Source organism: Bos indicus, chromosome 17, assembly GCF_029378745.1.
Source record: "Bos indicus isolate NIAB-ARS_2022 breed Sahiwal x Tharparkar chromosome 17, NIAB-ARS_B.indTharparkar_mat_pri_1.0, whole genome shotgun sequence".
Lineage (NCBI taxonomy): Eukaryota > Metazoa > Chordata > Mammalia > Artiodactyla > Bovidae > Bos > Bos indicus.
The window spans coordinates 13,147,936-13,161,343 of record NC_091776.1 but is presented as its reverse complement, the minus strand read 5'-3'; the positions used below and the strand labels follow the sequence as shown (position 1 = coordinate 13,161,343).

General features: G+C 40.1%; 1 protein-coding gene across 8 annotated transcripts in view; it reads right to left on the bottom strand.

Moving 5' to 3' along the window:
* The window catches only part of ANAPC10 (anaphase promoting complex subunit 10), a 168,799-nt gene that overhangs the window by 134,479 nt on the left and 20,912 nt on the right, over window positions 1-13,408 (bottom strand). For all 8 annotated transcript variants that reach the window (XM_070769053.1, XM_070769049.1, XM_070769050.1 and 5 more), the window contains one exon: window positions 11,033-11,123. In XM_070769053.1, coding sequence (XP_070625154.1) covers window positions 11,033-11,123 — 91 coding nt within the window. Of the gene's footprint in view, window positions 1-11,032; window positions 11,124-13,408 lie in introns of those variants that run through there.

The following is a 13,408-nucleotide window of genomic DNA, read 5'->3' as shown; positions in this document are numbered from 1 at the left end:
GAGCTTTAAGCCAACTTTTTCACTCTCCTCTTTCACTTTCATCAAGAGGCTTTTTAGTTCCTCTTCACTTTCTGCCATAAGGGTGGTGTCATCTGCATATCTGAGGTTATTGATATTTTTCCCAGCAATCTTGATTCCAGCTTGTGTTTCTTCCAGTCCAGTGTTTCTCATGATGTACTCTGCATATAAGTTAAATAAGCAGGGTGACAATATACAGCCTTGATGTACTCCTTTTCCTATTTGGAACCAGTCTGTTGTTCCATGTCCAGTTAGTAACTGGCTTAAGTCACAAAGCTAGTCAGTGGGCTGAGTCGGAGTTCACACATGTGTCTGCCTGCCTCACAGGATCTTAACTATCATCACTTTTCTATTAATTGTATTTTAGCTTATTCAACATTGCTGTTGACACCATTTAACAGTAGTGTGTAGATGTTTATAATTCTTTAAATTTGATCTACATCATGGGTTCTTACCCTCGGGTCTATGATTTAATGGCTCAGTTATATCTGACTCTTTGCAACTCCAGGGACTGTAGCCCACCAGGCTCCTCTGTCCATGGGATTTCCCAGGCAAGAATACTGGAGTGGGTTGCCATTTCCTTTTCAGGGCATCTTCCCCACCCAGGGATGGAACCTGGGCCTACTGCACTGCAGGCAGATTCCTTACCAACTGAGCTACCAGTAAGCCAGGTCTAGGTAGCCCCAGAAATCACAGGTATCAGTTCAGTTCAGTCATTCAGTCATGTCCAGCTCTTAGCGACCCCATGAATCGGAGCACGCCAGGCCTCCCTGTCCATCACCAACTCCCGGAGTTCACTCAAATTCACGTCCATTGAGTCGGTGATGCCATCCAGCCATCTCATCCTCTGTCGTCCCCTTCTCCTCCTGCCCCCAATCCCTCCCAGCATCAGAGTCTTTTCCAATGAGTCAACTCTTCGCATGAGGTGGCCAAAGTACTGGAGTTTCAGCTTTATCATTATTTCTTCCAAAGAACTCCCAGGGCTGATCTCCTTCAGAATGGACTGGTTGGATCTCCTTGCAGTCCAAGGGACTCTCAAGAGTCTTCTCCAAAACCACAGTTCAAAAGCATCAATTCTTCGGCACTCAGCTTTCTTCACAGTCCAACTCTCACATCCATACATGACCACAGGAAAAACCATAGCCTTGACTAGATGGACCTTTGTTGGCAAAGTAATGTCTCTGCTTTTTAATATGCTGTCTAGCTTGGTCATAACTTTCCTTCCAAGGAGTAAATGTCTTTTAATTTCATGGCTGCAGTCACCATCTGCAGTGATTTTAGAGCCCAAAAAAATAAAGTCAGCCACTGTTTTCCCATCTATTTCCTATGAAGTGATGGGACCAGATGCCATGATCTTAGTTTTCTGAATGTTGAACTTTAAGCCAACTTTTTCACTCTCCTCTTTCACTTTCATCAAGAGGCTTTTTAGTTTCTGTTCACTTTCTGCCATAAGGGTGGTGTCATCTGCATATCTGAGGTTACTGATATTTCTCCTGGCAATCCTGATTCCAGCTTGTGCTTCTTCAAGCCCAGCGTTTCTCATGATGTACTCTGCATATAAGTTAAATAAGCAGGGTGACAATATACAGCCTTGACGTACTCCTTTTCCTATTTGGAACCAGTCTGTTGTTCCCTGTCCAGTTCATAGTTATACTATATATGTAGTTTCATTAGATTTGCAAAGCAAACTGTGCCTCACTAAAAATTTAAAACTATTACTCCATAAAGCCTTTTAAACTTATATATAATTTTTATCTCGTGGTAAATTTAAAAACTAATATTGCATACAAAATCATGCTGTTTGTCCAATGGCAATGTATGTGGGAAGGGTAAATGCATAGATGAGGAGACAGTGACAGCTACTCAAATTGCTCAAATCATCATAATAATAATCACCATAACTGAATGCTTACTGTATGCCAGGCATCTTAGGATAAAGTACTGTAAGAAGGGAGAAGAAAGAGTGTAATCTTTTATTCTGATGACATAAGTAATCTTCCCAGCCTTTCTCTATCCCCTCACCCACTACTCTCCCCTTCCTCTGAGAAAGTTTGACAGGAAGCAAACATGCGCTTAGAACCCTCACATCACACATTTAATAGGGGCTGGCTCCACCCATCTAGCACTTTGATGACTGGATGGGTAAGTCTGTTTAATTTTAGAGTTCAATATTATTGAACCCTAATATAGTTTGCCAGGCCTAAAATATTTACTGTCTATCCCATTACAAAATGTACTCTAGGTTCCCGATAAAGAGGCTTAAAGTCAAGCTTAAAACAAATCAAGTTGATTCTTTGTTTTTTAATAAAGAAACTAGGTTTGGTTTTTTTGCTTTGCTGGGTCTTTATTGCTGCTTGGGGTTTTCTCTAATCGCAGTGCACAGGCTTCTCAGTGCAGCACCTTCTCTTGCAGAGTACAGGCTCCAGAGTGCACAGGCTTCTCAGTGCAGCGCCTTCTCTTGCAGAGTACAGGCTCCAGAGCGCACAGGCTTCAGGAGCTATGGCGGCTGAGCAGTGTGGGGCCCGGGCTCTAGAGTGTGCTGCACAGCAGGTGGTACCTTTTTGGACCCGGGATCAAACCCATGTCTCCTGCATTGGCAGGTGGATTCTTTACCAGTGAGCCACCAGGGAAACCCCATCAGCTTTATTCCTGAGTAGCTTAGCTGACTGCCAGACCAAAGTCTAATTCTCTTAAAAAAAAAAAAATCCAACACTCACCTTGGTAAAATTTACTATATCCAGCATCTAATAAAAAATTACTATGAAGAATCAGAAAAACCACTCTATGGTAGAAAGTGAACAGGAACTAAAAAACCTCTTGTTGAAAGTGAAAGAGGAGACTGAAAAAGTTGGCTTAAAGCTCAACATTCAGAAAACTAAGATCATGGCATCCGGTCCCATCACTTCATGGCAAATAGATGGGAAACAGTGGAAACAGTGTCAAACTTTATTTTTGGGGGCTCCAAAATCACTGCAGATGGTGATTGCAGCCATGAAATTAAAAGATGCTTACTCCTTGGAAGGAAAGTGATGACCAACCTAGATAGCATATTTAAAAGCAGAGACATTACTTTGCTAACAAAGGTCTGTCTAGTCAAGGCTATGGTTTATCCAGTGGTCATGTATGGACGTGAGAGTTGGACTGTGAAGAAAGCTGAGTGCCGAAGAATTGATGCTTTTGAACTGTGGTGTTGGAGAAGACTCTTGAGAGTCCCTTGGACTGCAAGGAGATCCAACCAGTCCATTCTAAAGGAGATCAGTCCTGGGTGTTCATTGGAAGGACTGATGTTGAAACTGAAACTCCAGTACTTTGGCCACCTCATGTGAAGAGTTGACTCATTGGAAAAGACCCTCATGCCGGGAGGGATTGGGGGCAGGAGGAGAAGGGGACGACAGAGGATGAGATGGCTGGATGGCATCACTGACTCGATGGACATGAGTTTGAGTAAACTCCGGGAGTTGGTGATGGACAGGGAGGCCTGGCGTGCTGCAATTCATGGGGTCACAGAGTCGGACACAACTGAGCAACTAAACTGAACTGAATGAGGAAAAATCAGTCAATTAAGGCAGCTAAAGAAAAGAGAGAAATGATGGAATTAAAAAATAGTAACTTAAAAAGAGAAAACATAAATAGGTATCTATAGGTATACAACAGACCATCTCAAAACTTAGTGACTTAAAAAAATAATTTTTTTCTTTCTTTATGAATCTGGAATTTGGACAGGGCCCAGAAGTGGAGGCTCCACACAGCATCGGGTGTGATGACTTGACTCGAGAGCTGAAGGATGAGCTTCTAGGTGGCTCACCCATACAGCTGGCAAGCTGTGCCGCTTGTCAGCTGGGAGCTTAGCTGAGGACTTGGGTTTTGATTCATTTTTTTTATGGGTTTCTCTATTTGATATAGGTTTTCTCACAGCATGGTAAATGAGTACCAAGGGAAAGAATCCATTAAACAGAGAACAAGGAAGAAACTGACTTTTATGACCAGGTCTTAGAAAGAACAGTATTATAACTTCCATATTCTGTTAGACAAGAAATCCACAAAGGCCTGATTAGTTTCAAGAAAGGAGTCATAGATGCCATCTCTTGATTAGGAAGTAGCAAAGCTAAAGAACAGCATATGCAATGGGAAATAATGTGAAGTGTCAGTCGTTCAGTCATGTCTGATTCTTTGCGATCCCATGGACTGTAGCCTGCCAGGCTCCTCTGTGCATGGGATTCTCCAGGCAAGAATATTGGAGTGGGTTGCCATTTCCTTCTCCAGAATAATGTGAACATACTGGAAAATACTGTCTCCCTTTCCTGGAAATCACGGGGTGGGACTGCAAGTTCCAACCTTCTCGTCACATGGCTGATTCTCTCCACAACTAGCTCCACCCTTGAGGGGAATCCAAAAGTCCCCTTCCCTTAAGTGTTTTCAAGAACCTGAGAGCAAGAAGTCAAATATCATCCCATTGCTCTTATCATTCAGGAAATGCCAAGGGTTTAGGGAGCTGTGAGCCAGGAAGTATGAATGAAGACCAAGTATATATGAGACATCTGAATAACCAAGTATGTATCTTTCTTACAAATCACACTATTGCGATAACGGAATATTGGTAACAACTTTGGGCCAATAAATTAGATGAATTTTGAAAACAACTTACCAAAACTGATTCAATAAAACAGATCATCAACAAGAACCTACTATTTTACTCAATATTCTGTAAGAACCCATATGGGAAAAGAATCTGAAAAACAATATGTGTGTATATATATATATACACATACATATAACTTAATCACCTAGCTGTACACTTGAAACAAACACAACATTGTAAATCAACTATACCCAAATATAAAATTAAAATTACACTAAAAAGTAATTTTAAGACCTGCTGACAATTGAGGCATAAAAAACTATATTTTTCTGGAGGGAGAAATGTATCAATGAAATGGGAGATAAACTGGTAATTGAAGAGAAAATCTGTGCTACGGCAAGAAAGAAAGCTGATTCAGGAATAGAAAATAAATTAAAGAAATAATAAATTGTATGTTTAAAAAAAAAAACAACTTCACATAAAAAAACACTGGGAACAGATAGCTTCAATGGTTAATTTTATCAAATATCTAAGCAAGTGCTGTGCTGTACTTAGTTGTTCAGTCATAGCCAACTCTTTGCAACTCCATGGACTGAGCCCACGAAGCACCTCTGTCCATAGGGATTCTCCAAGCAAGAATATTGGAGTGGGTTGCCATGCCCTCCTCCAGGGATCTTCCCATCCCAGGAATCAAACCCAGGTCTCCTGCGTTGCAGGCAGATTCTTTACCATCTGAGCCACCAAGGAAGCCTATCTAAGCAAGAAATAACAGCAATTCTATATGAATCCTAGTGAACCTGCCTGCCAATGCTGAAGACATTAAGAGATGCAGGTTTGATCCCTGGATCGGAGGAGATCCCTGGAGAAGGGCATGGCAACCCACTTCAGCATTCTTGCCTGGAAAATCCCATGGACAGAGGAGTCTGGTGGGCTACAGTCCATGGGGTCACAGAGTTGGACATGACTGAAGCAACTCAGTATGCAGATAGACTAAAAAGCAACAGAAAAGAACAATGAAACTAAAAGCTGTTTCTTTGAAAAGATAAACAAAATTGATAAATCCCTAGCCAAACTCATCAAGAAAAAAAGGGGAAGGGACCAAATCAATAAAATCAGAAATGAAAAAGGAAAAGTTACAACCAACAGCACAAAATATAAAGAATTGAAAGAGACCACTACGAGCAACTAATAAAAGGGAAAACCTGGAAGAAATAGACAAATTCTTAGAAAAGTACAACCTCCCAAGACTGAACCAAGAAGAAACAGAAAATATGAGCAGATGAATTATCAGTACTGAAACTGAATCAGTAATTTAAAAACTCCCAACAAGTAGAAGTCTAGGACCAGAGGGCTGCAGAGGTAAGCCAGGAACTATGAACTTCATTTGGAGAAGAGTTAACACATCTTTCTTAAACTATTCCAAAAAATTACAGAGGGAGAAATACTTCTAAACTCATTCTATGAGGACACCATCACTCTGATACCAAAACTGGACAAAGATACCACAAAAAAGGAAAATTACAGGCCAATATCACTGATGAACACAGGTGCAAAAATTCTCAATAAAATATTAGCAATCCGAAACCAACAATACAGTAAAAGGATCATACACCACAATCAAGTGAGATTTATCACAGAGATGCAAGGATATTTCAATATCCTCAAGTTAATCAATGAAATATACATTAACAAACTGAAGAATAAAACAATGTCATCATCTTAAGAGATGTAGGTAAAGTTTTTGATAAAATTCAACATCCAGTTGTGATAAAACTCCAGAAAGTGGGCATAGAGGGAACATACCTTAACAGAATAAAGGGCATATACAACAAACCCACAGCTAACATCATAGTCAATGGCAAAAAGCTGAAAGCATTTCCCCTAAGATCAGGAACAAGACAAGGATGCCCACTCTCTTCACTTTTATTCAACATAGTTTTGGAAGTCCTAGCCACAGCAGTAAGAGAAGAGAAAGAAATAAAAAGAATTCAAATTGGAAAAGAAGTAAAACTGTTACTGTTTGCAAAATTACATGATGCTGTACCTAGAAAATCCCAAAGACACTACTAAAAAACTACTACAGCTCATCAGTGAGTTCAGTAAAGTTGCTGGATACTAATAGATGGAAATCTGTTGCATTTCCATATACTGCAATGAAATATCAGAAAAGAAATTAAGGAAATAATCTCATTTATCATCATATCAAATGAGAATAAAATACCTAAAAAGAAACCTACCTAAGGAGGTAAACCCTGCTTATTTAACTTATATGCAGAGTACATCATGAGAAATGCTGGGCTGGAGGAAGCACAAGCTGGAATCAAGATTGCCGGGAGAAATATCAGTAACCTCAGATATGCAGATGACACCACCCTTATGGCAGAAAGTGAAGAGGAACTAAAAAGCCTCTTGATGAAAGTGAAAGAGGAGAGTGAAAAAGTTGGCTTAAAGCTCAACATTCAGAAAACTAAGATCATGGCATCTGGTCCCATCACTTCATGGGAAATAGATGGGGAAACAGTGGAAACACTGTCAGATTTTATTTTTGGGATGGTGATTGCAGCCATGAAATTAAAAGACGTTTACTCCTTGGAAGGAAAGTTATGACCAACCTAGATAGCATATTAAAAAGCAGAGACATTACTTTGCCAACAAAGGTCCATCTAGTCAAGGCTATGGTTTTTCCAGTGGTCATATATGGATGTGAGAGTTGGACTGTGAAGAAGGCTGAGTGCTAAAGAATTGATGCTTTTGAACTGTGGTGTTGGAGAAGACTCTTGAGAGTCCCTTGGACTGCAAGGAGATCCAACCAGTCCATCCTAAAGGAGATCAGTCCTGGGTATTCATTGGAAGGACTGATGTTGAAGCTGAAACTCCAGTACTTTGGCCACGTGATGTGAAGAGTTGACTCATTGGAAAAGACACTGATGCTGGGAGGGATTGGGGGCAGGAGGAGAAGGGGACGACAGAGGATGAGATGGCTGGATGGCATCACTGACTTGATGGATGTGAGTTTGGGTTAACTCCAGGAGTTGGTGATGGACAGGGAGGCCTGGCATGCTGCAATTCATGGGATCGCAGAGTTGGACACGACTGAGCGACTGAACTAAACTGACTAAAGGAGGCAAAAGACCTGTACTCCAAAAACTGATCATCATAAGATGGTGATGAAAAAAATTGAAGACAACACACATAGATGGAAAGATATACTGCGTTCCTGGACTGGAAGAATCATTATTGTTAAAATTACCATAATACCCAAGGCAATCTACAGATTCAATCCTATCCCTACCAAATTACCAATAGCATTTTTCAAAGAACTATAACAAAATATTTTTAAAACTTGTATGGAAACACAAAGATGCCAAATAGTCAAAACAATCTTCAGAAAGAAGAATGGAGCTGGAGGAATCACGCTCCTTGACTTTAGACTACCACAAAGCTACAGTCATCAAAGCAGTATAGTACCAGCACAGAAACAGACATACAGATCAATGAAACAGGACAGAAAGCCCAGAAATGAATCAATGTGTGACTGTGTGTGTGCTAAGTCACTTCAGTCATGTCCGACTCTGCGACCCTATGGACTGTAGCCCACCAGGCTCCTCTGTCCATGGATTCTCCAGGCAAGAATACTGAAGCGGGATGCCATGCCCTCCTCCAAGGGATCTTTCTGACCCAGGGATCGAACCTGCATCTCTTGCATCTTCTGCATTGGCAGATGGGTTTTTTATCACTAGCACTACCTGGGAAGCTCTAAATCCATGCACTTATGGTCAATTAATCTGTAGCAAAGGAGGGAAGAATATACAATGGAGAAAAGATGGTCTCTTCAATACATGGTGTTGGGAAAACTGGACACCTATATGTAAAAGGATGAGATCAGAACATTCTCTAACACAACACACAAAAATAAATTCAAAATGAATCAAAGACCTAAATTTAAGACCAGATACTGTAAAACTCCTAGAGGAAAACATAAGCAGAACACTCTGTGACATATATTGCCACAATATATTTTTGGATCTGTCGCCTAAATAAAAAAAAATATACAAAAGAAACCTAATAAAAGCTTTTTAATAGCAAAGGAAACTATATACAAAATGAAAAGACAACCTACAGATGGGGAAAATATTTGCAAATGATGCTACCAACAAGGGATTAATTTCCAAAATACACAAACAGTTCATAAGGCTTAATTTTAAAAAAAAATCAAAAAATGAGCAGAATACTTAAACATATTTCTCCAAAGAAGACATACAGATGCCCAACAGGCACATGAAAAGATTCTCAATATCGCTAATTATTAGACAAATCAAATCTACAATGAGGTATCACCTCATACCAGTTGGAATGGCTATCATTAAAAAGTCTACAAATAATAAATGCTGGAGAATGTGTGGAGAAAAAGGAACCCTCCTACATGTCCGATGGGAATGTAAGTTGGTGCAGCCACTATGGAGAACAATATGAGGAAGGAAGTGAAAGTTGCTCAGTAGTGTCCGACTCTTTGCAATCCTATGGACTATACAGTCCATGGAATTCTCCACTCCAGAAGGGATCTTCCCAACCCAGGGATTGAACCCAGGTCTCCCGCACTGCAGGTAGATTCTTTACCATACTGGAGTGGGTAGCCTATCCCTTCTCCAGGGTATCTTCCCAACCCAGGAACTGAACCAGGGTTCCCTGCATTACAGGCTCTACCAACTGAGCTATCAGGGAAGCCCTAGAGAATAATAGTATAAAGGTTCCTCAAAAAAGCTAAAACTTGAGTTACCATATGATCCAGGAACCCCAATGATGGGCATGTATCTGGAGAAAACTATAATTCAAAAAGACTGAGGCACCCCAATGTTCACTGCAGCACAATTTATAATAGTCAAAAGATGGAAGAAACTTAAATGTCCAAAGACAAATGGATAAAGAAGACATGGTATATATGCACAATGGAATATACACGAAATAATGCCATCCACAGCAACATGGATGAACCTAGAGATTATTATATTAAGTGAAGTAAGTCAGACAGACAAAGACAAGTATCAAATGTCACTCACAAGTAGAATCTAACAAAATGATATAAATGAACTCATTTACAAAACAAATCCACGTATTGACAGAAAACAAACGTATGGCTGCCAGAGAAAATAGCAGGGCGGTGCGGGAGGGGAGGGCAGACAGATAAATTAGGAGTTTGGGATTAACATACATACACTATTGTGTATAAAATAAACAAGGACCTTTACCTGCTGGCTCAGACGGTAAAGCTCTGCCTGCAATGCAGAAGACCTGGGTTCAATCCCTGGGTCTGGAAGATCCCCTGGAGAAGGAAATGGCAACCCACTCCAGTACTCTTGCATGAAAAATCCCATGGACAGAGAAGCCTGGTAGGCTACAGTCCACGGGGTCGCCAAGAGTAGGACACAACTGAGCGACTTCACTTCACGTTACAACGACTACTCTGAACAGCTGAATTCAGTGATTATGTGCTGCCTTCAGCTGCTTTCACGCTATAGTGGCATTAACGAGTAGCTGCAACAGAGACCAGACGGCACAAAAGGCCTAAAAGATTTACTACCAGGTTTTTTCATAAGAAATGTGTTGATCTGTATTCTAGGACAATGAAAACAAACTAAAAATACTATACACAGAATGTTAAAAGAGATGGTGTATATGGAGCAAGATAAGCAAGTTGACTGGTTCCTATCTATCAATAAATCCAAAGCAACTGACAAACATATGGCTGTTTTTCATTTACACCAAAATTAAGCATTTCAAAACTGAAAGTGTCCTTAGAGGTAATAAGGTAAATAAAGTTTTCTTCCAAATGGAAGTATAAATATGAGAAGTTACATGAACGGTTTATAGCTAACGAACTTAACATCATCACTTCTGGTATACTTAAAGCAATTCATTAAGGCGTAAGCAAAGCATATTTTTCTGATATAAATCATACTGAAAACTATATCTGACAAATATCTACATAAAAGGAACTGTGTAAATACCATGAAGAATACATAAAGAAAACAAGGTCGTACTATATATAGCACAGAGACCTCTTAATACATTCAATACCCTATGATAAATCATAATGGAAAAGAATATTCTAAAAAAAGAACATGTACATATATACATATACACACACATAAGTGAATTACTTTGCTGTACGGCAGAAATTAACACAACGTTGTAAATCAACTACACTTCAACAAAAAGTATTGATTAAATGGAAAAAAAAAGAATTAATAAAGGATAAGACAGAGTAAACTTAAAACACAGAATCTAATTGAGTAGAAAAGTAATCTCTGAGGCTTATAAAGAGCAGAGTTAAGTGTACTTCACTATAATTTCTATATTTAAATTTTCTGTCAATAAAATCAACTTCTTTGTCCACTTATAACCTATACAAATTGAAAAAAATTTTAAATGTATTACCTGAATTGTATGTTCACTAAATGAGGCTGGGATCCATCTGATTGCCAGTAAGTTTCTAGATTGTCATCTCGTAACTGATCCACTCCAAATCCTAAAATCACAAGTGACAATGAATTCTCATGAAAAAGAAAGAGCCATATATTCAAAACATAAAACTACTATATGTATTTGTCCAGCAAGTTTGATAAAGAGGATGGTCAGTTCACTTCAGTTCAGTCACTCAGTCATCTCCGACTCTTTGCAACCCCAAGAATCGAAGCACGCCAGGCCTCCCTGTCCATCACCAACTCCCAGAGTTTACTCAAACTCACGTCTATCGAGTCGGTGATGCCATCCAGCCATCTCATCCTCTGTCGTCCCCTTTTCCTCCTGCCCTCAATCTCTCCCAGCATCAGAGTCTTTTCCATTGAGTCAACTCTTCACATCACGTGGCCAAAGTACTGGAGTTTCAGCTTTAACATCAGTCCTTCCAATGAACACCCAGGGCTGATCTCCTTTATAATGGACTGGTTGGATCTCCTTGCAGTCCAAGGGACTCTCAGGAGTCTTCTCCAACACCACAGATCAAAAGTATCAATTCTTCGGCGCTCAACATTCTTCACAGTCCAACTCTCACATCCATACATGACCACAGGAAAAACCATAGCCTTGACTAGATGGACCTTTGTTGGCAAAGTAATGTCTCTGCTTTTCAATATGCTATCTAGGTTGGTCATCACTTTCCTTCCAAGGAGTAAGCATCTTTTAATTTCATGGCTGCAGTCACCATCTGCAGTGATTTTGGAGGCCAAAAAAATAAAGTCTGTTTCCCCATCTATTTGCCATGAAGTAATAGGACCAGATGCCATGATCTTAGTTTTCTGAATGTTGAGCTTTAAGTCAACTTTTTCACTCTCCTCTTTCACTTTCTTCAAGAGGCTTTTTAGTTCCTCTTCACTTTCTGCCATAAGCGTGGTGTCATCTGCATATCTGAGGTTATTGATATTTCTCCTGGCAATCTTGATTCCAGCTTGTGCTTCTTCCAGCCCAGGATGGTCAGTACTGTGTAATTTAAATTAACCAAAATTCTCCCGTCCTCTTAACCAGACTTCAATTCTTAGAAGCATAAAAAATTAATAAACAGAAATCTCAGTTAAACAGAGTTGGGAGACCAGAGTGGGAGTTCTGACACCCTGTGACCATAACAGAACCAAAATGAAGAAGAAAGACTCCTCTCCTTTCGTGGCAAGGACTCAGCCAGTGAAAAGCCATGGGCTTTCTGTTTATTAAAGCCCTCCCCACTTCTTTTTCCTCCCTATAAAAGGGTGCTACTTCCCTTCATTGTGGGAACTTGCGCATGGTTTACTGTGGTTGCAGACCCTGAATTCCAATGCTCTTCTGATCCTAAGCAAACCCATCTTTGCTGGAGAAATATCTGGCAGAATATTTATTTCAGAACAAATATTTAGAAGTGGCCCACATAGGGAATGGGGACCAGTCCAGGCCTCCAAAGGTCCAGGACTGGTGAGCAAACAGGTGCAATACCCACAGTGAACCCACTCACTGCTTTCTCGCTGACCCTGGAGTATGAAAGTAAGTCTTTCTCTTGATTCTGGGCACATGCCCTCTTAGCATTTGAAGCTCTCCAGGCTTTATTTGGGATCTATCTTAAGGTTTCATCTCTTCGGTTAAGGCTTCATCTCTTCAGTTAAGGCTTTGTTTTGTATACAAGTATTCATTTGGCAGGTCACTCTAATTTTGAGATCAGACTGTTTCAACCAAAGCTGGCTGAAAATACCTTTGGCCCATTCATTTGGGAACAGGGGCTGTTTCCCTGAAACTGTTCCAGTTTTCTTCATCGTACTCCTTTGGAAGGGACTCTCCTCTGGAAACTGGCTTAAAAAAGTCTGGCCTGCCTCCTCCAAACCAAGCTGTCTCCTTCAAACTGGCTGAAATTAGCCTGCAAGTTGTTTGAATTGAGCTGTCTGTGCTGTAAGCTGTTTGGAAATTGTTCTTTTACTCCAGAGAAAACCTTCAGAGAAATGAGATCCTAGTGATCTAAACATTTTGAGTGTGCCCGCCCCCTGGGAGGACTCCAGATGATTTTATGTTTAAAAGCCCAAGTCCTTCCTCAGGCACATTTCTAACTAAATGGACCAACTTGACCAAAGGCAATTAAAAATATCAATGGCCATTACAGAGAACTTTTGAGATTCCTAACTTAATTTCCTTAGAGCTGAATCGGACTACAATAGCTCAAAAATTTCCAGAACTGAGTGTAATGCTTATTTTGGTTGGTATTTTGAGGCTCCGCAACATTATCAGGAGTCTAAAATGGTCTCTCTGCAAAATCAAATTTTAAGATGAACTGAGGCAAACAAATGATTAAAGAAAGAT